General features: G+C 21.8%; 1 protein-coding gene across 1 annotated transcript in view; it reads left to right on the plus strand.

The window, feature by feature from the left end:
- The first annotated feature begins 15,268 nt into the window (after positions 1–15,268).
- 5-HT2B (5-hydroxytryptamine receptor 2B) overlaps positions 15,269–25,768 on the plus strand; it is an 82,793-nt gene continuing 72,293 nt past the window's right edge. The window contains exons 1-2 of the mRNA XM_011500872.1: positions 15,269–15,428; positions 17,798–18,093. Of these exons, the coding sequence (XP_011499174.1) occupies positions 15,297–15,428; positions 17,798–18,093 (428 nt within the window). The 5' untranslated portion in view covers positions 15,269–15,296. The remainder of the gene's footprint in view (positions 15,429–17,797; positions 18,094–25,768) is intronic.

Here is a 25,768-nt window from a genome sequence, read left to right on the forward strand (position 1 = left end):
CTCAGGAATAAACGTCGCGTTTAACGAGCCGAGAGTCTTTTATGTTATACGAAGGACAAAAATATTCTTCTTATATCATATCTCTTTAAAAATTCTTATATATGCATAGGATCATTCGTGTGTTTACGTTCATTCTACTATACCGTGAAACTTTTCTGTATCTGTTTTTTTTTGTTTTTTTTTTTTTTGTTTTAAATTATTCCCACCCTGTAAGTATACATAAATAAGTATGCTCAGAAAATAAAATATAAAAGGACCGTTATTACATTATAGGTGATTTACAGATTTTCAGATTTTATGTTAAGAATTATTTTGTCTAATGAAATATTTAAAAATTTGAATATTATTCTATAATTGAAAAACTTTCAAATATCGAAAAAGAATCAATTATTAACGGATCAATTATTTTTATCATAGTCTTTAAATTACAAAATTAATATATATTTAAAATAAACTTATTAAAAAAATTAATTTGTCTATATACAAATTAGATAATACTTTGATTGTATTAAAAATCTTTCAATACTTAAATTAATCATTAAAATTTTTTCTTTTATGAAGTTTTTTTTAAAATAAATTAACAACTATAAAATGCATATAGAATTTAATCTATTTTTTTTTACTTTTTTTAAAGCAAACGACAGAGAAATAAAAAAGAGTTTAAAATGAGCTAGTTTAAAGATTATATTTCAAGTACACTACTATCGGACAAGTTAAAAAATGGACATATTATGCGTTAATTTAACCAATGAAAAATGAGGGCTATAGTTAAAAACAAGAGGCAGAAGCTAAAGTATAAAGAAATACACTCATGAGCGACGGACAAAGGAAGTAATAGTAGAAAGTAAAGTAGGTCAAGGAGATTTTCCACGAATGAAAGAGATAGAAAGGGAGAGAAACAGAGAGAACAAAAGAAAGTAGATCCGTTCTGGCAATAACGCACTCTTATACTACTCGTGTGCGCCATCTTATATTATCTATCAGGGCTCCCTGCCGTGGCTTGACTTGTACCACTGCACGCAACCCGTGAGAGTCTCTTGAGTCGAAGAGAATAGAGAAGGAATGGGAGAGAGAGTGAGAAAAAGTTTAGCTGGATGGCGTGTGTGCGTCAAGTAGTTAGCATGTCATGCCTGTACTTAAATTCGCACTAGAAACTGACAAATTTACTACGTGATCATTTTTACTTCATCGCTCTTTGCTAGATGGGACAGTTGACTTTTTTTTAATTTATATGGATATTGCATCAATTAACATAGTCTGAAATCACTCACAAAATACTTTTCTGAAGTAACAACATTATTGAATTTGCATTTAATTTACCGAATGATTTCTTATTCACTTTGCTAGTCTTCATCGAAATTTTCTTAATAAATAAGCTTCATGAGTTTTTATGTTGGGTAAACTTTTTATGTAATAAACTTAACTCTTTTAATATTATCATAAAATAAAATTATAGAAGATTTTTATAAAAAAAAGAACTAATTAATTTCGTAAAGATCGTTAAATTTATAATTTTACTAAAGAATAGTGATTAAAAAATGCACAAACTTTTCTTACCAAGTTAAAGAAATTTTAAAGGATATAAACACGGTATAAAACATAAATAATAATTATATGTTAAAATCTTTATAAATACGAATTTTTAAACGATATTATCTAAATTCTCACTTAAAATACACCTATAGGATTTCTATTAACTTATGTATAAATATATATAAATAATATATTATTTTTTTACAAAATATTTGCAGGTAATACATTAAAAAAATTTTGTTAAAATATTATAATTGTAAGCTTTTGAAAATACTATATTATGTTTATAAAATTAAATATTTTCTTTGCTCAATAAATGATCAATATAAAAAAATTCTGTTGTACATAAAGAGATTTTTTCTAATTTACTTATTTGATGATTCATAAATCTAAACTTGTAAATATAACAAAGATATTGGATAATCTATTTCTGTCATTCTATCATTGACTTCTATTTGAACTAATTGCTCTTACATAAGTGTTATACGTGACCGATTTTCCTATTAAGGGTAAATGAACAGAACGCATTGTAGGTGATTTAAGTAGTTTACCTTAATATTTGTTCTAAATAAAACAGCGTGTAAAAAAATAATAACACTTTTAAGATAGTTTATATCACATTATCTATTACTATAAGAAAAGTATTTTTAAGAATTATAATGAAAAATTTTTAATTTTAGTATAAAATTAAACTACCTTAAAAATTGCAATATAGTGAAAAAAAATCTTCTTTATATTAAATCTATTATTATATTTATAAAATCAATGCTATATATCAAATCTCAATCAACTAGATGTAACTATAGAAATTTTATATAATTCTTTAATATATCAATGTAAAGAATTAACTAAAAATGAATAAATACTTTGTACGTTATTTATTTAAAAGTAATAAAAAATGAAATAAAGCTTATTCTTGATAAAGTTACCGTCTAACGTAATAACGTTGTATTTACCAAAATAAAGTAAATATTTGAAACATATAAAGTTTAAATGAAGTTTCATTTTCTTTAATAGTAAGGTTAACTTTAGATATAAAAAATCTTAAATAAAAGAAAAAATTTTTAAATAAAAAAATTTAATTTAATTAATTTGATTACATATTTAATAGTATAAAAAGTAAATTGAAAATTCAACTCAATTTTTCAAAAAAGTTATATCTCTTACTAATTGCTGTCTGATGACATCATTTTAATATATTCATTAGAAAGTTCATCAAATTATTTCATTTTCTCTGCTGTAATTAGAAAAATTATATTTTTAAGTTGTAATATTCTAGAAAACCGGAGAATTAAACTTCTATTTTGTATTCCAAAAATGACTAATATCTTTAATAAAATTGAAATAAATCTGTAGAGTTTATACTACCAATATTTAACAGATACATTTCAGTATTTTTAAAGTAATAAATAATTAATAAATATATCACAATTTTATATACAGGATATCACATGAAAATTTAAAATTAATTACAATAAGAAAACATTGTTTAATAAAGTTTAACTAACTGTTTAATCAAACTTGTTTAATAAAACAAAGATTATAATACTACTATATGGACTTTAAATTATTTTTAATACTAATATAATATTAATGTTGAAATTTATTTCAAAGTAATCAGTAAATTGTGAACAAAAAGTAAATATACACCATAATAAATAATTATTAATATTTTACTTTATTGTATACTGATAGAAGTGTATAAATACTCTGAAATAATGATATAACTCATACATGGCAACAACAATATAATTTTTTCATGAATTTCAAATGCAATTTATACCATGAATAATTATAATCGATTGCAGCTGATATAAATATTTTTATTATGAAACAGAATCAATTGATTACCTCAAAAGATAAAATATTATTAAATTAATATTATTTATATATTAAAAATTAGATATTTTCTATAAATATATTAAAATCTACAAAAACTATTCTAAAAAGTCGCCTGGAACTAAGAATCTAAATCTACAATACATACTCGATAAGTTTTGAAGTTTAATGAATTTGAAAAAACAAATTATACATCAAAATTTATCTCAATTCAGTTTGAGTAAGTGGAAATTAGTAATTTATGAAATATCAGAAATTAATTATAAATGATAATAATAATATTATTACGACTGGTTTTTATTTAATCAATATGCATGATATTTAATATGATTATTTTCTAACATTTATTCATTATTTTTATTTTATTTTATTTCATTATCTGCGAATATCCTATATAATATGAACTAATCAGTAATTAGAATAACAAGTAAATAAAAAAAACGATCAAGTACTTAATATTCGTATGCAAATTTAAAAAGAGCTAACGTTGTAAATACGGATGAGTAATTACAACTTTACAATAAAATTTTACTAATTACCTTAAGTTTTTCTACTATTTTTTTATTATAATACTATGAAACTCTTTTTTTCTTTATTTTATAATTAGCTTTTGTTATTATATTTCTTTTTTACATATCCATCTAATAACGTTTAATGTAAATTTTTTATTCTTATTTCGAATTTCTTATTTCGAATATCATAGACACTATAATATTATAAATTAATAATTGCCTTGCTTGTCTCCACCACCGTTGTATATTAATCAATTATAAAGATGTCAGCAATCATTTCATGTTCAAATATATTTATAATAAACGGTTTTATCAAATTTCTAATCAATAAAAGAATAGTTTAAAGAGCAATTCTATTTTTAATATCATAATTATAAATTAGTTTGTTTCATAATTTTTTCATGTATATCTTGTAATTATTATAGAATAAAGTATAATTATTATATGGTACAATTGAAAGTTATAAACTTGATATTAATTAAAAGATTATTAAACTTCATTTATGTCAATATAAAAAAAGTGATAATCTAATGTGAATAGAATTGTGATGATTAATCGTGTGTAACAATAATAAGATCGTTGTGTTACTGTAAAAAGCTTTGAGTTAATATTTTCATTAATACTATGTAAAACTGTGAATTACTGCTAATTTATATGTAAAATATCTTACATAGAATAAAGAACGTTTCTTTGTAGAATTCATTTTTCCATCCATTTTTTAAAAAAAATGTCCATACTAATCTATATAATCTAGATGTTGGATAAAACAGGCTTACCACATACCACATCACTTACAGCCCTGATTGTTATGACTTTGAAACAGTCTACTCTAATAGTAGAATAGTGAAGTCCCAAAGGAAGCATTACAAAGCGTAACCACATAACAAAAAGTACACTGCTAGTTCAATGCACATAGACATTGCAAACTAACGAAGTTACTCATACTACTTGTGTAAGCATTTATAGGCATGACATGAAGTTTTCATAGAGAGTCGTGCAGCTCATGTATCGACCGAACGATAATCAGGCACGTCACTAAAAGTGTGGGAGAGCGAATTTCTGTGTTCTCTCTCTCTCTCTCTCTCTCTCTCTCTCTCTTTCTCTCTCTCTCAATCTTCCTATGAAACTATCTCTCTACCTATCAAGGTTGTGGTGACAGCCGTTAATGTCGTGACGCCTGGCCTTTGTGCATATCCGCCATTAATCCGATTTCCGTCTTCCTCCGAGACATCTTGCCTAACTCAATAGACACTCTGTATATGGGGAAAGCAGGTTGACTTGTTGCGCAAAGCAACTTTGAAATGTATGCACGCGACATTGGTGTATCGCTCCTGTGAACTAAAGCTACTATTACACGAGAATTACGTACGGAAAGCAGAAACATTTCAACAACACTCGAATTTAAACCAGAGATGATTAAACCTTAAGGACAAGTATATCTCTTAAGTAAACTGTGACTTATCTACGGTTTCTTTCTACCCCATTTAAAATGTTCTTAATAAGGTTACAAAAAAATTCATGATACTTAAAATGTAAGTATCTGTAAAATGCAAATATATTATGATCAATAATTTGAAAATAATTATTAATCATATTTCTTTTTTATATATACATCGCGATATATAACTGAATATAATTTATTTAAAACATTCGTAGTTACACTTAAAGGTCAATAGGTCATCCATATAAACGATAGTTAAACTGTTGAAACATTATGTATTTTAAATCTCCTATTTTATCTTTTAATTTTAACACCTAAATACCGACCTTTTAAAAACTCGATACTAAATTAAATAGCAGATAAATCAGAAAAATATTTAATAAATCTCAATTAAAATAAAATTAATTAAATGATACCAATATTATGATGATGCTAAAATAAAATTTCTAAGTAAAAATGATTAATATTTACAAATGTTTATTTATGTAATATAAATATTTATGAAGTCTTATTACTATTATAAAGTCTTTTTATTAAAAATATATGAATTTATACATATAAAAATATAATAAATATTAAAATACGTATTTCATGGTCCATTAATACTAAATTTAAATATAAAAACAGTTAGAATTATTAACGTTATTTTTTATATGAATGCTTACATTTAAAACATTATATGCGATGTAATATTTTAAAAGATTTTATAGCTTTCAACAAAAATAAAATTTAAAATGTTAATAGCACAAAGTAACATATCGAAACATATTAATTAAAATGGTCAGTTAGTAATTGGAACAGTCCATTTAATTTTAAATATTTGTTTTTAAGGCGCAATCCTACAGATTTACAATGTTTTAATGTATAAATTATATTTCATTTATAAGTTGAATCTTTTATACAATTACCAAGCTGAAATATAATTATTGGCAACTTGATATATTTTTAAAGTATTATGTAATACATAGCGTTAAACAAAATTGTGCCAATCGCTACTTAAAAAAATGAATGGTCTTGATGTATGAATGAAAGAGATAAATATTTTAACTTAAAGAATACGTATCTCACTTACATTCAAAAACAAAAATTGTAATAGACAGTATTTAAATTTAATAATTTTACTTATTATATTATTTTCTGATTAATCAATTGTCATCTTTTTAGAATGTAATATAAATGTTCATATAATACGTTTGTTGCACAAAAATAATCTATTTTGTATAAAAACACTTATTTTAGCGATAAAAATTTTTAATTTAAGATAAAAATTATCTGTTAATATTAATGAACTCATAAAACTATAAGTATTACTTTTAGTTATTTGAGGAATGAAAATGAAAAAGATTTATTGTTAAATTTTTAAGAACGATTTATGTTTATATCACGAACATAAAAAAACAAGTCAGTTGCTATTTATTGTATAAAATTCTTATATAATTAAAATAAAATGTATTTACTAAAAATTTAACCATATAATTTAGAGTCATAATTACTTTCTATATTTGTAATTATTGTAAAACGTTATCTTATAATATATATAATATATTATATATATATAATAATTTGACAAATAAAAATTTCTTAGAAAGTCATTATTTCAAATCTCATAAATTTAACAATAAGTTTTAGAACTAATGAAAATTACAAAGAATATTATTTACCGATTTGTTATATAATAAATAAATTAATCTAAATATAAAAAAAAAACAGAATAAATTGACAAATTAGACATATTAATAATAAATAAATAGAAAATTATATAATAAAATTTATAATTTTGTGAATATTTAATACATATTTCAGAACTTCTAGGGGAAGTTCACAGGGACACGAGTAAATTAGGTATAGTAAATGTGGTATAGTGTGGTACGTTTACGCTGAGATATAACATGTATATTGCTTGTATGGCTGCAAAATTGTGCAGAACAGTAGGTGTACATACAAAATAAAAAAAAAATAAAAAAAACAGATAATTTGAGAAAGAAATTACCTAGCAAACTAGAGGTTATATTGTTTTTATCATAACAATACTAGGATATGTTGCGCCACCTTAGCAACATACATATCCATTCGCAACTACAAAGAGTTTTTTTATAATTGCCCATACCTTTAATTTTCAAACACGTACCCCAGCTATATCAATTTACTTTTTCCATGTATTTGTAAACATATGTGGTTTTTATTTATCGCATTTTATTTACTGCTATAAATTATTATTTTTCAAAATACAAAACCCCTGTGAGTATGACGAAATTGTCTTTTATTGTAACGATGAATAGCCAAAGCTAGTATCTGTAAACAGCAAAAGCGAAGCAAGAAACTCACGATAAGAACAGCGGATTTCACGATGCAAGGTTTCATGCATTGCATTTCACTTTCACGCATTGTACTTATATGTGCGATGGGTGAAAATATAAGATCGACGTTGCTTGCCAAAGCAATCATCAAAGTTAAGAAGGAAAGTCCTCTTACAGCATACCTGTATTATTCAATATGACATGTATGTTACAGTGATGAAAGAAAACATAGCAATACCGCCAAAACAATAAAATACAAAAAACATTCTCTCAGTTATATTGTTTCATTTAAGTATATTCTTAAAATAAAAATATAGATGATATACGTGTACAAAATTCACAAATTCATTGATTTATATACAAATATAAAAGCAATGCCTTATTGAAAATAAAAATTGCAATAGGATTACATTAATTACTATATGCTCATTTATTTCAAATTTATATCATGTTATTGTATTATTTGTTTATACTAAAAAGTACTGCATACCACAATAATAATATTAAAATAACTATTTATATATAAAATATGTTATATGACAGAAAGATAATACTTTTTCAAAATAGCTATTAGAAATAACAAATATTAAATTTTTAAAAATATAAAATTGAGTTCAAAATTGTTTCTTGTTATTAATGAATCTCGAAGTACAAAACGTTAATACATATATTTGTTAATTATATTTTTAATTTTAACTATACAAATTTTATTCCTAAAGACTTAAATTGACTTATACTGTATAATTTAAATAAGTTATATTGTTTAAAATTTTTATTTAAATTTCAAATCATTTAGATCTAATCAAAATCCAATTACAATAAAAAAAAATTATTTATTGAATCCTAAAATATATATTAATTGGTGGATATAAAGAATACAAAAATACTTAATCTATAAAAGTTTGATTTCATATACTCGTATATAAATAAATTTTACTTTATTTAATATTATTTATTTTTTTTTTTTTTAATTATTTTAATTTATTTAATTTTATTTTATTTATTATTGTTGGAATAAAATTTTATGAGTCCTTAATTTTGAAAATTATTTAGACTTATAAATGTAAACAGATATAAGAACTAATAAATGCAATCAAATAAAAATATTCTTCATTTTTATTCGTGTATTTTAATTTGTTTCGTTATACTCATTCAGCCAAAATGTAAATCAAACCCAGTTACTTTAAATTAATTTTAATAATAGAAACATATGTATGCGGCTAATAATATTCGGCTATCTTGATACAACTTGACTGAACTATTCATAATTTATATGTAGATTCTTATATAATTAATTGTCAACTCGTAATCACAGCACCAAATACGATAATTGGATACTTTACGATATACGATAATAATATAATTTACGTTATATTACACATGGAATTAATGGTTTAATTAATTAGGAATTAATTTGACTCCAGAATTGTAAAGGGAAAATAAATATTTTTAATTATTACGTAGAAAATACACTATAATTCGAAGAACTATTATATAAATTTTGAAAATTTAACCAATCTATTCAATCACATGATGTCATTTAAAAATAAAGGTTGTTAGGGCAACTATTTTTCAATTTTTTCTACAAATTACATGCTTTTAATTTTTATCACATAGTTTAAATTATGAAAGATGCAAATATTTTTTGGTGAATAAAGAAGTTAATTAATATTTTTCATTAAGATACAATTTATATCTTCCTACTTTTATCGAAATTAAAAAAAAAATTAGCTACATATAATGCACTATGAACAATTATTATCTATTGTGTTGATGAGTAAAGAATAATTTTTTTTTTAATTTCATAATTTTTTTTACTGAAAAGAATAAGATATTTTATTTCCATACCAAATAGCAAAACTTTCTGAAAATGAGAAGTCGAGGTATTAAAAAGAAGAAAATTATAACAAATACTCTAGTATATACGTTATTATGTTCTTCTCTAATCAAGAGAAATAAAAAAAATTGATATAAATAAATTGAACTCTAGCATATATATTATTATATTCTTCTCTAATCAAGAAAAATAAAAAAAAAATGAGTAAACAAACACCAATAAACATTACTGTTACAACTTCATCTCGACATAATTTTACACATGTATAACACTTTTACATTTACACACTTTGCTCTACGTCAAATGTTCCAATATTTTATCATTCATAAAATTATAGTAATACAGCTGGATAAAATTTTAAATATAAAAAATACTAAATAATTTTTAAAACTGAAGAAAAACTAAATAACACATATATTACAGCATTTATTCGATCAACAATATAAATGTTATTATTTGTATTATAAAAGATGATTGTAAAAATTACAAACAAATTTATTATTAGTTCAATGGGACTTAATTGATATTATTAAATAATTCAAGAATGTGTATCGATTTTAATTTATTAATTCAAATTAATTTTTAAAATTTGTATAATACATAATATCGAATTACAAGTTGATTGCGTAAAATACACTGTTACAGATACGTATAATTCAATTAAAAACTAGATTATCAAATCGTTTTAAACATTGATATAATAAAAATAATCATTGTTATATTTAATATTTTTTGTTCTCTTCTAATTCTGAGCTATACAATTTTTTTGCATACATTATTAGATATATTTAGATAATGTTTTATTTGACTAATATATCGATACTTCCTAATTATAGAATATTTTACAGTTGAAGTTTAAAAGAATAATAGGCTTTTGTCGCTTTTCCTAAAAAAGTATTATTTTTCTTAATAATACTGTTGTTATTATTTGTGTTTCTCTATTATCAATATATTTAAAAGTAAGATAAATTACTTTTGAAAACATTATCTTTTGTATATATATTTATAAAAAAAATCTAATACTTAATTATTTATGTAAATAATTCAATATTAAGTTCATATGATATATGAAAACATTGTAAATATGATTATAGCCACAGAATATAAAGATAATATTAAAATACAAGTATTTTCATGAAAATAAAAAAACAGTGAATAATAAATAATAAGATTTTATTTTAATTTATTGTACAAATGAATTAAGCCTCATGTACCAACAAATAATATTTTTTGCAATAGAGTTTACCCTGATGAATAATATTTAAGTATATTTTAATGTGTAATATCTTGAACACTCTACCCATACACATAGTTATTCTTAAAATACTATGAAGCTTTTAATGGAAATTAAAAAGATATTTTTAGAGAAGTGTCAGCTCTATGTAAATTTAAAAATTTAAAAAAATGCTAATATTAATGTAGGCTACTTTCTAGTATGAATAAGCTTTATTGATTTGAGTCTAAGAAATTATAATAATTGATTTCAATATCTTCAGTCTTTAGTGTATATAAAATATATTTGGATACAAGAAAAAATATTATTGTTTCAAAATGAGAATTTACTCATTTTTATACTATATATGTTATATAAAGTATTAAGTTATAGTTATAGTTATAGTTATATTAAGTTATATTAGTTATATAAATATATAAATACTATATAAAGTAACTTTAAATTTATATTTACTTTTATTTTCTATTTTTTGTTTTTTTAATCGTATTGATCATTAACTACAAATTGAATGTTAATTTTAAAAGAAATTGCAAATTGATGTTTGAAAATGTAAGTTGTAAATATTAAAGGATAATGTGAATTTTTAATTAAAATATTAAAACGAAATTATAAAGAAATTGATTTATATAAATAAATTATGTATACGATGAAATTTGCAAATATTGTTTTTGTTTATAACACATATTATAATATATATAACTTTTAAATATACTCTACACATTTATAATATTTAATATAAGTTAGTTAATTATGAAATATCAATATATACAATAATTTTTCTATGTGTAAATGTAAATTAAAATTTATTTTTGTGTACAAAATATTCTTGTAAAATATTTTAGTAACCGATATCCTTTTAATATATTTGTTTTAATTTGTGATCTACTTGGAATGATCTAATTTCTGTATTTCTATTTGTGTATATATATATATATATATATATATATATATATATATATATACACAAGTATTTATAATTATATACATTTATTATATATTATTTATTGTTTATTATATACATATTTATATTTTGTATTTATATAAATTTGATATCTTTTCAATTTTACTATAATTTACGTATTATTATTATTATTACAAGTTAAATACCTACTCAAGTAGTTTTCCTTAAAAATAAAAAACCATAGAAATAACTGTGATAGTTATAATTACACGTAGTTACTAATTCCCCACTTGCCGTTTTATAAATTGCTTTAATGCTGATTTACAGTCACATCATTTTCTTGCTTATGATACCATTAAAGAATATATTTCACAATAATTAATCATATCCAGTGATAGGTAATTAAAAATAAATTTTATTCATATAAAAAATTTTTATAAATTTGATTTTATATAAAAAAAATAGAAAATTTCTATTGTATTGTATGAAATATAATTTTTTCTTTCTTTCAACTACACTTCTTATACAGCTTGTTACATATAAAAATTGTATCACATCGAAGCAACCGAGGAAATTAGCTAAAAATGCATGAAAAAAAAAATATAAATAAATTAAATACTGTATGTGGAGTAAAATACCCAATTCCTATTGTTTCACGTTCTATTGTAATTAGTATATCTATGTTTTTTATGGATTTTTACTTGTCATGACACGTAGGTTTAACTGCTTTATTTCTATTTCCCTTAACTTTAGCAAGCCATTAGTTATTGGTGATCACTGATGTCGAATATTTAGAAATTATTGCCATTTTTACGAATATGAATAATTTATTAGTGCAAAATTCTTCGATTTCTCAAACAGCAAAATTGAATTATTCAACAACTTAATTGCATGTTTATTGTCTCATATCCTCGGTGACTTAGTCAGTCAACACTTATAATTAGTGATCATTGAGAGTCGAGTGTTCTCAAATTAGAGAGATATCGATTCGTTACTCCTTTTTATTCGGTTAAGAGAAACTCGAGATATTTTATTCATAATATTCATGAAATGTCAAGTATTCGTCAAGATAGAAATATTTGATGTTACACATAATAAGATCATCCATAATTATTAAAAAATTAGTAACTATTAATAATAAAGTAAATTTATGAATGCACTGGTAATACATATAAGTTATAAGATATAAATTATAAAATAATTTATATGTATATACATATACATAGCTAAAATATATAAAATAATTTATAGGAAAACTATGTTACAAAGAGCAAAGTTTAATTAATCAATTTTTCATATTCCATTTTTTTCCCACATTATATATTGAATTTTGTGAATAGTGAATTTAATCGTGTGCTCTTGACAAAACACTTTGAAAATTATTCTACTTTTAGTTTAAAGATAAATTTATGTTTTTTAATATTATAAAATAAAATCATTTATTCATATAGGTAATTTATAGAATTTATATTTAGACTCTTGAGACTAGAGGAAAGAAAATGTCATAAATATATGAAAATAGCTCAAAATACTTATTTAAATACCACTATTTTTCGATTTTCAAATAAGTTTTCAAATAATTTAAAATAAAAAAAGTCTTAACCTTTGTTATTTAGATTTTTCAGGTACCTTTATATGTTTGCAACTATAAATTCTATATATTACTTAGGAAACTTTATATTATTTTTATATTCAAATCTTATTTTATTTTATTTTCAAATTTTGTCGTGTTTTATTTTATTTTCAAATTTTGTCGTATTTTATCTTATTTTCCAATTTTGTCATACTTTATTTTATTTTCAAATTTTGTCGTGTTTTATTTTATTTTCAATATTGATTTTCAAAAATAAATAAGTTTCGAAATGTAAAAAAGCTTATTAATTAGAAACTAAAAAGAATTTGAATATTATATTTTTTTCATTTATGTACATAATTTCATTCCTAAGATTAATGTTTGAATACTTTTATTCCATTTAGTCCACAAAATTCTAAGTAAATATTTTTAAAATCATAGCATCATTTTATAAATTTTTGTCAAGTCAACCATTTAATAGTTTACAGTTATTTCACTGTTATTTAACTGTTCAAGTTTAATTTTACTTTATTTACATAATATTATTTATTTTTAATATATTATGTGACTGCATTGTGTGAATTTTACAAGAAATATTCAAAAAATATGTTTAAAAAATAATGATAATACACTATATTGAGTGTACTTTTCTTATATGGAAAATTCGTACTCACAAATTTAGTATTTCGTAAACAAAATTTTACAATTAGAATAGATACTTAATAAATATTTCCCAATATATTTAATTAATAGTTAATAAATTGGAAGAATGAAAGAGCAGGAAAGGGTTACACACATAGAATAAAAGAAAAAGAAAAGTGAAAAACAAGCGCATACAATTTAAATATACAACACAACCATATGATATTGATTCATGTATCGATTACGTAACCTACACATATTATATACGGAATATTGTTAGCAATAAAATCTATTTAATAATATCGATGAACATTTTTTCAAAATATGCTCAAATATATTAATTGATAGAAGATGGCGATATAAGAAAACTTTAAAAGAAGAAAATATTTATGGGTAATATATATATATATATATATATATATATATATATATATATATATTTCATCAATTATAAAGACTTTTTACATATTACTAAGGCTTTATATTTTCACTATTCATGTAATGAATTAAAATTTTTATTCAATATTAACAATAGTAGCTGCTTATTTTGCTATTATTTTAATTCTAAAAGTGACTATGCGTATTATTGTTTTATAAAATATTTGCATTCTTAAATGTATTAATATTAAAATCAGTAATATCAAATAGTATTTTCATTCATTTTCGAAAGAAATTTATAAAATATAATAATATATAAAGAAATTCGGAAAATTTAATGAAATATAAATATCTTAAAAACATGAAAGGGTAAGAAATGAGATTGTAGTTCCAACTTCAATTTTCAAAGGAACTAAGAAATTCATATATTTCTCTGTAATATTTGTCAAGTGCAAGTAGAAATATAGTAATTCTTTTAAGAAAAATATTGTTAATAAAATTTTTCAATTTTCTCCTATTGATCTCAACATTATATCCGTTAAAAATAAATTCCTATAATTTTATATTACCTTTTGTTTAATAAATTTGATTGCCTTACGTCTGCTTTTATCAGCGATACTATTCAAAACATAAAAATGCAATTTTGATGTATTAAAAATATCTTTCTAACGTGGCTCTTAAGGTACATATTGTATAACGAGAAAAATTAGAATTCATCAAAATAATTTGAATTTTTTTATTAAACTATTGAGCTCATCAACATAGGTGACAATTATATGTCATCATAGATGACAATATTTATGTCAATTATTGCAATTGAGATGCAATTTTTTTCGGGTTTCAGAATTAGTTAAGTTCAAGTGCATTAGAGACACCAACATAAGGATACGAAAACACATGCCGTTGGCGAAATCGTTAAAGTTACGGGATTCGACTTGTGCTCTAGGACGGGGTTGAACTACAACGGCGTGTTCTCGCATCAATGCCCATCAGTAGCTTGCTAGCGAGGCTCGTCGTGTCGTCTTGGCCAAGATGCCGCGGGGGTACAAGGGCTGATGAAAATGCGCTTAGGAGCCGTTGGGATGCTCCAGTCATCTGGTTAGAATCGTATGGAGGGGTCGGAAGTAATAAGTACGGAGAGCACCTGGTTTCTGAACCTGACGCCACCGAACATCGACCACAGTCCCGACAGCTTCTTCCGGGGATTCCCCGGCAAGAACTCGCCGTACACTACTACAAGGGTATGTAAATAATAAACTTATTTATTTGTAAAAGATTTTCAACATTACTTACTATCGAATCACAATATAAGTAAAGTTCGTAAAGTTTTATTCCTGAAACTATTCGTTGTACTTTTTTTTTTTTTTTTATAAGTATTATTATGTAGGCTAATGTAAGTATAAAATTTTCGCTGTATGCGCCGTAAATTAATACTCAATAGGTACTTCTCATGTAATTTTATCGATAAAAATTTAAAAAGAGAACATTTCAAGTATTATTTTTCATCGTAATTCAAAAATAAATTTTTGAATACTTATTACACTTGAATAACACTTTTCTACACATTTCTATGATTATAAGATGAAAAATGTAAAATCATTTCAGATATATTTATTATTATTCACGTTTTTCTAGTTAAATAGTTAAAAAGTATTATCGAGTCACAAAAATACAAAAATTCTCATTTTTACTAAAATCTTAAATAGAAATTTCCTCTTAAATAGAAATTTCATTAATGATTCCAATCTCCATAGACCTGATTCTCACAAGATTTGCTTTATACATACTATAATAACATGGCTTCGCTACGGCTTGCGAAACTGTTGAAAAACATCATTATACAGTAATGAATATAGGATGAATTAATAGATAAAATTTATATTGATGTACAATAGATGAACAAACATAAATTTCAGTGTTTTCATATTAATTGATAATTTTAACTCAAATTACAATTAGCTCTTTCATTAAAAATCAATTTTATATTTTATATTTTTTATAGTGTAATTACAATTATTTTACGATACACGCACCATATTATTGAGTCAATATATCTACCACAGATATAATATTAATAAATTCTATTTAGTAATAAAAATTTTCTGTATCGTAATCATTTTCACGTAATTTTATTTTTTTGTCTATTCATGCAATCCTTTCGAAATGTTCGCTTCATCACTATGCAATAAATAGTCAGCACATCGATTTATTTATTTTTTTTCTAATTTTTAATCTTCCGACTTAACATAATTTTTTTTATTACTTATTATAAAATAATACATCTTTAAAAAACATGAATTTTTTAAAACTTTATAGCGGTTTAATTTTTTATAACAATGCAAATATCAAAAACTTTTATAGTAACTCAATTACTTGAATTTATAATATGTTCAACAGTATGTGCGGAATTGATTGTTATTAAGTATTAAAATACTGAATTGAAAAAAATAGCTTTAAAAAATAAAATAGAATGTATAAATACTTTTAAAATAAAATTTTAAGTGCCAAAATATTAATTTTATTATTATGTTTCATATAGATTTTTGAAATTACAAAAACAAATCCCGGCTAACATTTCCTTTTCAAATAAATGTTCTTATAAGTTCGCATGAGATTTAAAATTAAATTAGCATATAATATTTAAAATTTTAAATACACTAATAATATACGAAAAAAAAATTATTCTATTATGATATTGCCAGTAATAAAAACACAATTTCAATCATGAAATAATTCTTTAAAAACATTTTTGAAAATTAATTTATTTTTTATCGCATCCCTATTTTGATGAACAATGTTTATATATATATATATATATTTATTTATTTATTTAAATTTTATAGGAATAAATCTATTTATACATATGAATATATTTATATTCATTTTTATAAGGCATAAATTTTGAAAATTAAGGATAAAGGTAAATTATACAGAATAAATAATTTATATTAACTAATATCAATAAAAATGCATACATTTCTTATAATTTAAATTTTTAATTTCAATTATTATAGTTTTTATTTTCATCTAAGACTATATAGATGATTATAATTTTTATAATTATGTAATTTATTGTAAGTTGAATAATAAAATGATTTTCATCTGTCAAAATGTAATTTTGATTACAATATAATTTTAAATATTTTATTGATAACAAAAGTATTTGTATAATCTTATTTAATAACATATTTTATAAACTTGCATTAATTTAAGTGAAATATTTCTTGATATACAATTTAATTTGGCAAAAAGGTAAATATTATTTTATTTCAAAATTACATTTCTTCTTCTTTTTTTTATGTAATATTTAGAATAAAATTTGCAATATACTGAACAACGCAATGTCCTAATTTTGCAATACTTAGATATATTTATCTAAATAGACTAAATTTTATTTAAAAATAGTAGGCTAAAATAGTATTTAGAAATATATTTATGAGTATTACAATATATAATAATAAATCTTTGCCAATTACATTTTTATTAAATTTTTATTCACAACTCCTTCTATGCGCTACATTTGATTGATACGACGTTTCAATATTTAATGACATGCACCTACCTGAGTGAGCAAGTCACCAAACTACACCAATTTCTTATCTGATTATAGGCAATACTGCTAGCACTGGTACTTGGAAGTATAATAATCGGCACAGTAATTGGTAACATACTGGTTTGCGTCGCAGTATTTCTAGTGAAGAAGTTGCGCAAGCCGTGCAACTATCTACTGGTCAGCCTCGCTGTCAGCGATTTCTGCGTCGCTTTGCTGGTAATGCCAATGGCGATGCTCTATGAGATAAAGGGCAATTGGTCCTTCGGACCTACCATGTGCGAGATCTGGGTCAGCTTCGACGTACTTAGCTGCACAGCCAGCATTCTGAATCTCTGCATGATATCAGTCGATAGGTGAGTGCTCATATTCACTTAAATCTTTGACATTAGCTGCGATCCATTATACATATACTTTTAGACAGTATGAAACTTAAAAGCATTGCCTATCAAATTGTAACTACAGACCATTTATTAAGGATATTATTATCGCATTAATCCTCAAATTTTACTATATAATGTCAAATTATACTTTATCATTAATCAATGCAGATTATTTAAGATTAATTTGAGCAAAAAATGCAACAAGCCAACTAGAAATTTTTTATAAATAGACTTTTGTCAACAAAGTATTCAAAAGTATTCATATTGTTGTAATATTCATATAAAAAAAATTACCAAGATATTAAATATGTATGTATAAAAATGTATCAAAAGCTAAAATATTCTTAATTATGAAGAAATTTGTATAAATACGTGCAGCCATAAATATTTATTGTCAGATAAATATTTTAAATTATTCTTTTACTTAAAAGTTAAACAATATATAATGATTATTACCAATTGTAAATACCATTATATTTATATACTATTTATCACTTTATGAAGTCAATTTTTAAACTCAAAAAATGTATATCCAACTTCTGTGATAAATATACCCAATGTAATTTTACCCATACACGTACAATTTTAAATAAATTATTTAAATTTTGATTTCAAAGAATATGTATAAAAACTTTTAATCTAATTTTAATAATTTCATTACTATATAAGATATTTTTATTAATAATACAAGTATTATGTTTTTATATTCCTATTTAAAAATTTATTGTAGATACAAATTATTTTTTGACGCTAATATAAATAAAAACTACATTAATAAGGAGATTTATAAGAAATTATAATACTTAGATACAAATATTGTGTTACAATTATTAATGTACTATTAATTTAGGAATTGAAATTTAAAATTTTAAAAATTAATTTTCATGAGAAATATTCAAACAAGAATATCAAACATAAGGTATAAACACTATAGATTCTTAATTAACAAAATTTAATTACTTTCCGTTTTTCATATTTAACTTGAATTTATAATTAAAAAAATTTCACGTCTTAAAAATACCTAAATGAAATAGAAGGCTAAAAAAATTGGTGTTTTAGACTAATTAAGATATTAAAATAAAAAATACTCCCTACCTTATTTATAAATAAATATTTATTTTTAAATATTCCAACAATGAAATAAATTTTAAGAATAAAATTCAAATTAAAAATTTATTTAACTTTTATTATTAGTGTAGTATAAGTAAGATTTAAATGACATTATAAAAAAAAAAAATAATTACGAAAAAATAATTAGAGTTTATACGATAAACATTTAATATTTGTACAGCAATGTATTACATTTTATGGTACAAACTTGATATTGAAAATAAAAGAAAATATGATATTAGTTTATTAAAATTTATTTCACCTTAAATCTGATTCAAAACCAAGATGAAAAAATCGATCGTATAATAAATAAAAATGATTTACATAAATTTTCAAATAAACTTTGATCTCTGATTTGTATCCTTAAAATATATTTTCATTTGTTTCTTTTTCATATGAAATTTAATCCATTGTGAAAATAACTAATAATCTGACGGTATATATTTATATTTATAATCATAATTTAAATTTGTTAATACATTTTTTGTATTTGTAACGCTAGCTGGTATTTGAAGGAATACGGAGACCAATTCACATATGATATAAATCATTTGTCTGAGTAACTCTTTGCTTCTAACAGTTGTACTACTCTTTTGCGTGGACATAAGCCACGAATTAAATACTTATTGAGTACAAAGCTATTCGGGTCAAACGGCAATTTGAGGGCAAAGCTTGGACTACTTTTACAAATATGTTTCCGCCTCGAATAATTGGTTGTTCCTGCATGTATGTATTGGCTAAATTTACAACAATGCGTGTAATAGATTTTTAGCGATGTAGTGTATGCTTTGTACGCGCTGGTACCGAGTTTTCTTTATCCCTTTTTCTTATTCTTCGACATTATTTGAATTTTTAAGAATAACAAGCCCAACAATCAGTTATATTTTATAAAAATTAAGTTCCCATAAATGTAATACATAAGTTACAGAAATTATTTTCCATTAATGTACATTAAAGTTTTTAACAACAAATTTAGACATATAAACAAAAATATTATAAAATTAAATACAAGAAAATATTTAGTTTTTAAACTTAAATTAAAATCATATTAAAAAAATATTTAAATACAAAATTTTTTATAAATTATTGTTGATTTATTTACATAAATCTTGACATATATATATTATATCCTACCGTAGTGAGTCTGAAATCTATAGATATAAAACAAATCCAACTTTAGATTAAAAAATATAAAAAAATTATACAGATACATACGTAGAAAATAGGATGTTAATATAATTAAATCGAAGTTCTTGTTAATTTGATTTAATTGTACTATAACAGCATACTAAACCCTCTAACATATTTTTCAAATGATAGATTTGTAATTACTTTATAACATATGAAAAAATTTTACATCAATTTTAATGATAGATTAAACAATTGATTGTAATAATATAATATAATAATTATATTTTATTTCACACGATTTTGGTAACATTCCAATATTCTGCTATTCATTATTTTGAATTGATTGATGAAAAAAATCATCTTAAATTTTTTCTTTCACATAATCATAGCGACATAAAAATTGAAATTTATAAATTATGTTTAAGTAAATATTTAATTTCTATTATCCTAAATAATATCATTCTTTGTAATAATTATATAATCCTATGAACTATAGAAATTAAATTATTATATCACAATATCTTACAAATTTTGTGCAGTTAAAATGATGAATTATTTTATAAGAATACTTTTTTATAAATATTATAATTAGTTTTATTATAAAACTCTATATTGATATACTAATTTTAAAAAATCGAGATAATTTAACCTATAATTCACATCTGTTCAAATTTTATGAAACAATAAATAATACATTAACAATAAATTACTCGTTTGCAAAATATCATGTATTTAAAGATTGTAATTTAAGCATGAAACTTCTATTGAATGTAATAGATGAAAAAAAATAGTTTACGATTTTCTTTGAATTAAATTTTTCAGAATAACTTAAAATGAAAAAAATTAAGTATTTGCATATGACACACTTTTGTTCTAATTGACCTATGTTGTCACACTATTCTCATATTTGTATTAAAAAAATTCAAAAATTATATGTAAAACTAGCAATAAATTCATCATAATTACAAAAATCAATCTAATTTTTTCAGTGATTGTGTTAAGTGTATAAGTTATATATTGGTAAATAAAATTATATTTTAATACACAGATAAATTGGCACTGAATGTATATTTTTAAATGAATATTAATATGTTTTTGAATTTATAGTAAACGTTTATAGCAATAGTTATAACTTTTTGTTAACAAAATTAGGCTTCTATTTATTAGAATAACTGTTTTAAAACTTTGTTATTTTAAAATATATTAATTTATAATCATTCTCACATCGATAATTCAACATTTCAACACGCAATATTTTTTTCTTTTTTACAATTACACTATTATACAATTATTATGTCTTATTATTTATTTTTTATTAGGTACTAAAAACATAAATTTAATTATAAACATATAAATTGTAAATTTATTTTTCTTAATTCATGAAATCTTCAACTCTGTTACTGGAAATGAATAGGAAGGAAATTTTAGTCTTAATTATTTCAAGTCGTTATACTAGATCATTATACTATAGTAAGTTTCTATATTTACAATTATTTTAGGACTTCATATGCATTTTCCTATTAAAAATAACAAACAAAATATAATCTTTTTAATATCTAAAAATAATTATTATCCATGAAAATAACCAACGGATTAATTTATGAGTGTCAGTTTTACGAACAATTTATTTAATTGAATACATAAAAATTCTGAAAAAGATATAAAGTCGTTTAATTGTTAATTTGCGGAATAATAAGACTAAAAGCATTTTTATCAATATCTTCTGTAAATATATGAACTTTATTAATCCGTCCTAGTATTTTAAATTTTATATTTTTAATTTTAATTTAATGTGTATTTAAATCACGTATTTATAACAATAATTATTCAAATATGTTAATATTATGTTTGAACACATAAATTAAAAATTGCATGAAAAATAAATAATGTTAATTTTTATAATTTTATTATACGATCTTTTATTATGAATAAAATTGTGACGATTCATCAAAATGATATTTTTCGATTATAAATTTTTTTTAAATTAATTTATATGAAATTATTTTAAATATGTTTAAAATTTCTAACAATGTATCTAATAAAAAGAAAACAAATTTTCGTAATATTCACGCTAATCATTTTTCAAAAAATAAATTGATATTTAACAGAAACTTTTGAATATGATATCAGATTTCGAAATCAATATTTCAATATCAATCCAAATAGATTTCTTCGGCTTCTCAGATTTTAAAGTCTATTTAATGGAATTTGACTATTTCTCTTTATCTTCTATATAGCATATATTTTTGTTCATAAATCTTTTTAAAAAAATTTTTATATCTGTTCCATCGTAAATCTATTCGAAACTATTTTTCATATTATAAAGGTTCTAATTAACTTTATAATTTTTTTTTCTATCCCCACCAGGTCTAAAGCCAACAATCTTCCTTTATTCGTAAAGTAGGAGAGCCTTTTTTCTCAACGTATTCAATTTTTTCTTTAATTATGGATATAATTAAGATAATTTTTTAACTGTATATATTTTTATAAAAATACTTTAATACAAATTATTTTTCGCATTTAAATAATATTTTAATAAATAACAGTAATATTTATGTTATATACTCCGACGAGTAGATACTAGAATTGAAAAGTGTTAGAAGTAATCCTCAGCATTTTGCGAAAATTATTTCAAGTATTTTAAATTATTTTACGTATACAGACAAATATTGAGTTGATTATACAATTCAAATATCGAAATAACTTTTCTTTCGCAATTTAACCACTCAATCATCATAGACACGGAATGATTATCAAATTTACCCTACTTATTGCTATAGTTGGTTAAACACATATATCCGTACCTCATAAATTACTTTTTTACTGTTTTTATTATTTTTTTTATCATAATTTATTGTTTTCATTATGCGATTTCATATGTTGAAAAATGAATACCAAATATACAATAATATAACGACTATAAATATTATATTTTTTTCCTTCTGAGCTTCATTACTGTCTAAATATAAACAGTCTACTTAAACAATAATATTTTTAATTATATTAAATCCATTTGTTTATATTTTCTAATATATACCATAAAATAGCTTTCATTTCGAATAATATTTAATAGCACTAAATATTTATTTAATTAAAACGTTAAATGAAATAATTAATTAAAAATCAGAATTGATACCTTTATTTTTAAATCAGTTCATATATATGTAACTTATTTAATATTATTATTGAAAGAAAGACTATTCTATATAATTCAGTGTGTAAACTTACCACTTAGTGACTAAATATTATAAAAAAAATAAAGCTGACAATAAGCAAAGACAAATGCTTATAAAATGAAATTAAATTATCTTGAACACATGACAATATCTCTCATAAATAGGTTATATTAAAGGCAAATCTAATATACATCTCTCGTTTAATTAGCTTAATTTTAAAATGCCAGTTATATTCTTCTCAAACTCTCAATTCATGACTTTAACTGTCTTAATATAATACGTGAATTGAGTTTACCGACTCGAGCATTATGCACAGAGTGAAATGTCAATACCATCACGTCCGAAGTCGATTTCAATTAAGTCAAATGGAATTGCAATGCTCATCTATCTTATATATTTAGTATGTGCACCATTCAGTAATTATTATTACAGAACATAAGGATTAATAATGCAATAATAATGAAAATAATAATGGATTGATTACTTTCATTATTTCTTAGATAACTTTCATAGATGTTATAAAGGGTAATTATTTATGGTAATTTAGGATCTAATTTAAAAAATATTTTTTAATTTATTCAATAATTGTATTGTTATTTTATTAATTGTCACAGTTTAAATTTATTTAAATTTAGTTACATGAGTTTCCAAGCACAGGTAAAACAACCTGATAGATAAGTTAGTAGTAGCAAATGATAGTAGATACTAAATAATCCATTGATGGAAGTAAAGTACTACTATCAAAATCCTAAAAATGAGTAGCTTTAGAAAATGAGATATATAATATATAAGAATATTATATACACTAACTTAATATAACTAAATAAAATTTACAGATTGAAAAAAAATTTTTAAAAAAGCAAAATTTCATATTGCAATATAAATCATCAACAAATAATTTGAAATTATCGTATTTCAATTTTCCGCACATTTTGACTAATTTATAATTGTTCTAAAATTAACACCACTCTGCATACAATTTTTATACAGTTATATAATTTCATTATGAGGAATATATTTAAAAGCTTTGAATCCAATAAATAAAACTAATACATGTTAATTTTTAAGATTTTAAAACTTGTTATATTTCTTGAAAGACCATAAACCATAAAAATTATATAAAAATTGTAGTAATATAAAAAAAAAGAGTTTTTTGAGAAAAAAATATGATTTATAAATTTATTTAAAATTTAAAAATTTTCTAATATTTAATCAATTAAAGTAAGATCATATACTTAAAATTATTCGAAATAATTCCAAACGAACTTCTTTTTTATAATATTCTGTAAAATTTACAATGAGAAATTACTTTTATAGTTTATATTCTAATACAAAGAAAATATTTTTACAATATTAATAGATAAAAAAATCAGTTATTTTAATGTAATTTGCAAATAAAATGAATTTAAAAATATATTCATAATCTAATGATTTTTGTAGCAAAAAATCTTTGAGCATTGACAACTTAAAAGAAATGATATATTATGTCTATATTTGTATTACAGCAGTTACGTTACATTCAATGTATACTAACGTATTACAGTATTGACATTTGTGATAACTTTGATATACAAAAACTGAAAATACTTCCGCAATATATACAAATGTCTTTCTACTTTACAAAGGTTGATGATATATTTAGCGTATAAATCTATTTCAAAATACATTTTTATCTCAACATAATTTGAAGTCAAAATATTTTATATAAAAAAAATATATAATACCATTTGAAATATATTTCTTTTTTTTATTTCTCTTTATAAACACTTTAAAAATAATAGGATTTTATAGTTTAATAACATTTTAAGAATGATATTCTCGAAAAAGCGATGAAAATTAAATACTTTGGTTAAGTACGATAAAATTTTGTAAAGTACTGACACGTAAAATAATTGGTCTAGAAAACTTTTTAAATTATAGGATTTCATTAAACAAATAAAAATAGTCAGTACGCTCATGAAATGTTTATTAATCTATCAAAATTTCTGAATGTTCATTCTTTCTAGCCTACTAATAATAACATTTATACTATAAATATAATTTTGGTTATTAATTGTTGATAATATCTATAAAACTCAAAATTTATTCATAATAAAATATTTGTAATTATTTATTTTTAAAAAATCCAAATTTTTTCCCGAACGAAATCATGGTTAATGAATACTAAATTATTTATTTATTAAATATAAAATAAATAAATAAATTAACATTAATATTACTACTAAAAATTA

This window comes from Ceratosolen solmsi, unplaced genomic scaffold, assembly GCF_000503995.2.
Source record: "Ceratosolen solmsi marchali unplaced genomic scaffold, CerSol_1.0 scaffold27, whole genome shotgun sequence".
Classification (NCBI taxonomy): domain Eukaryota; kingdom Metazoa; phylum Arthropoda; class Insecta; order Hymenoptera; family Agaonidae; genus Ceratosolen; species Ceratosolen solmsi.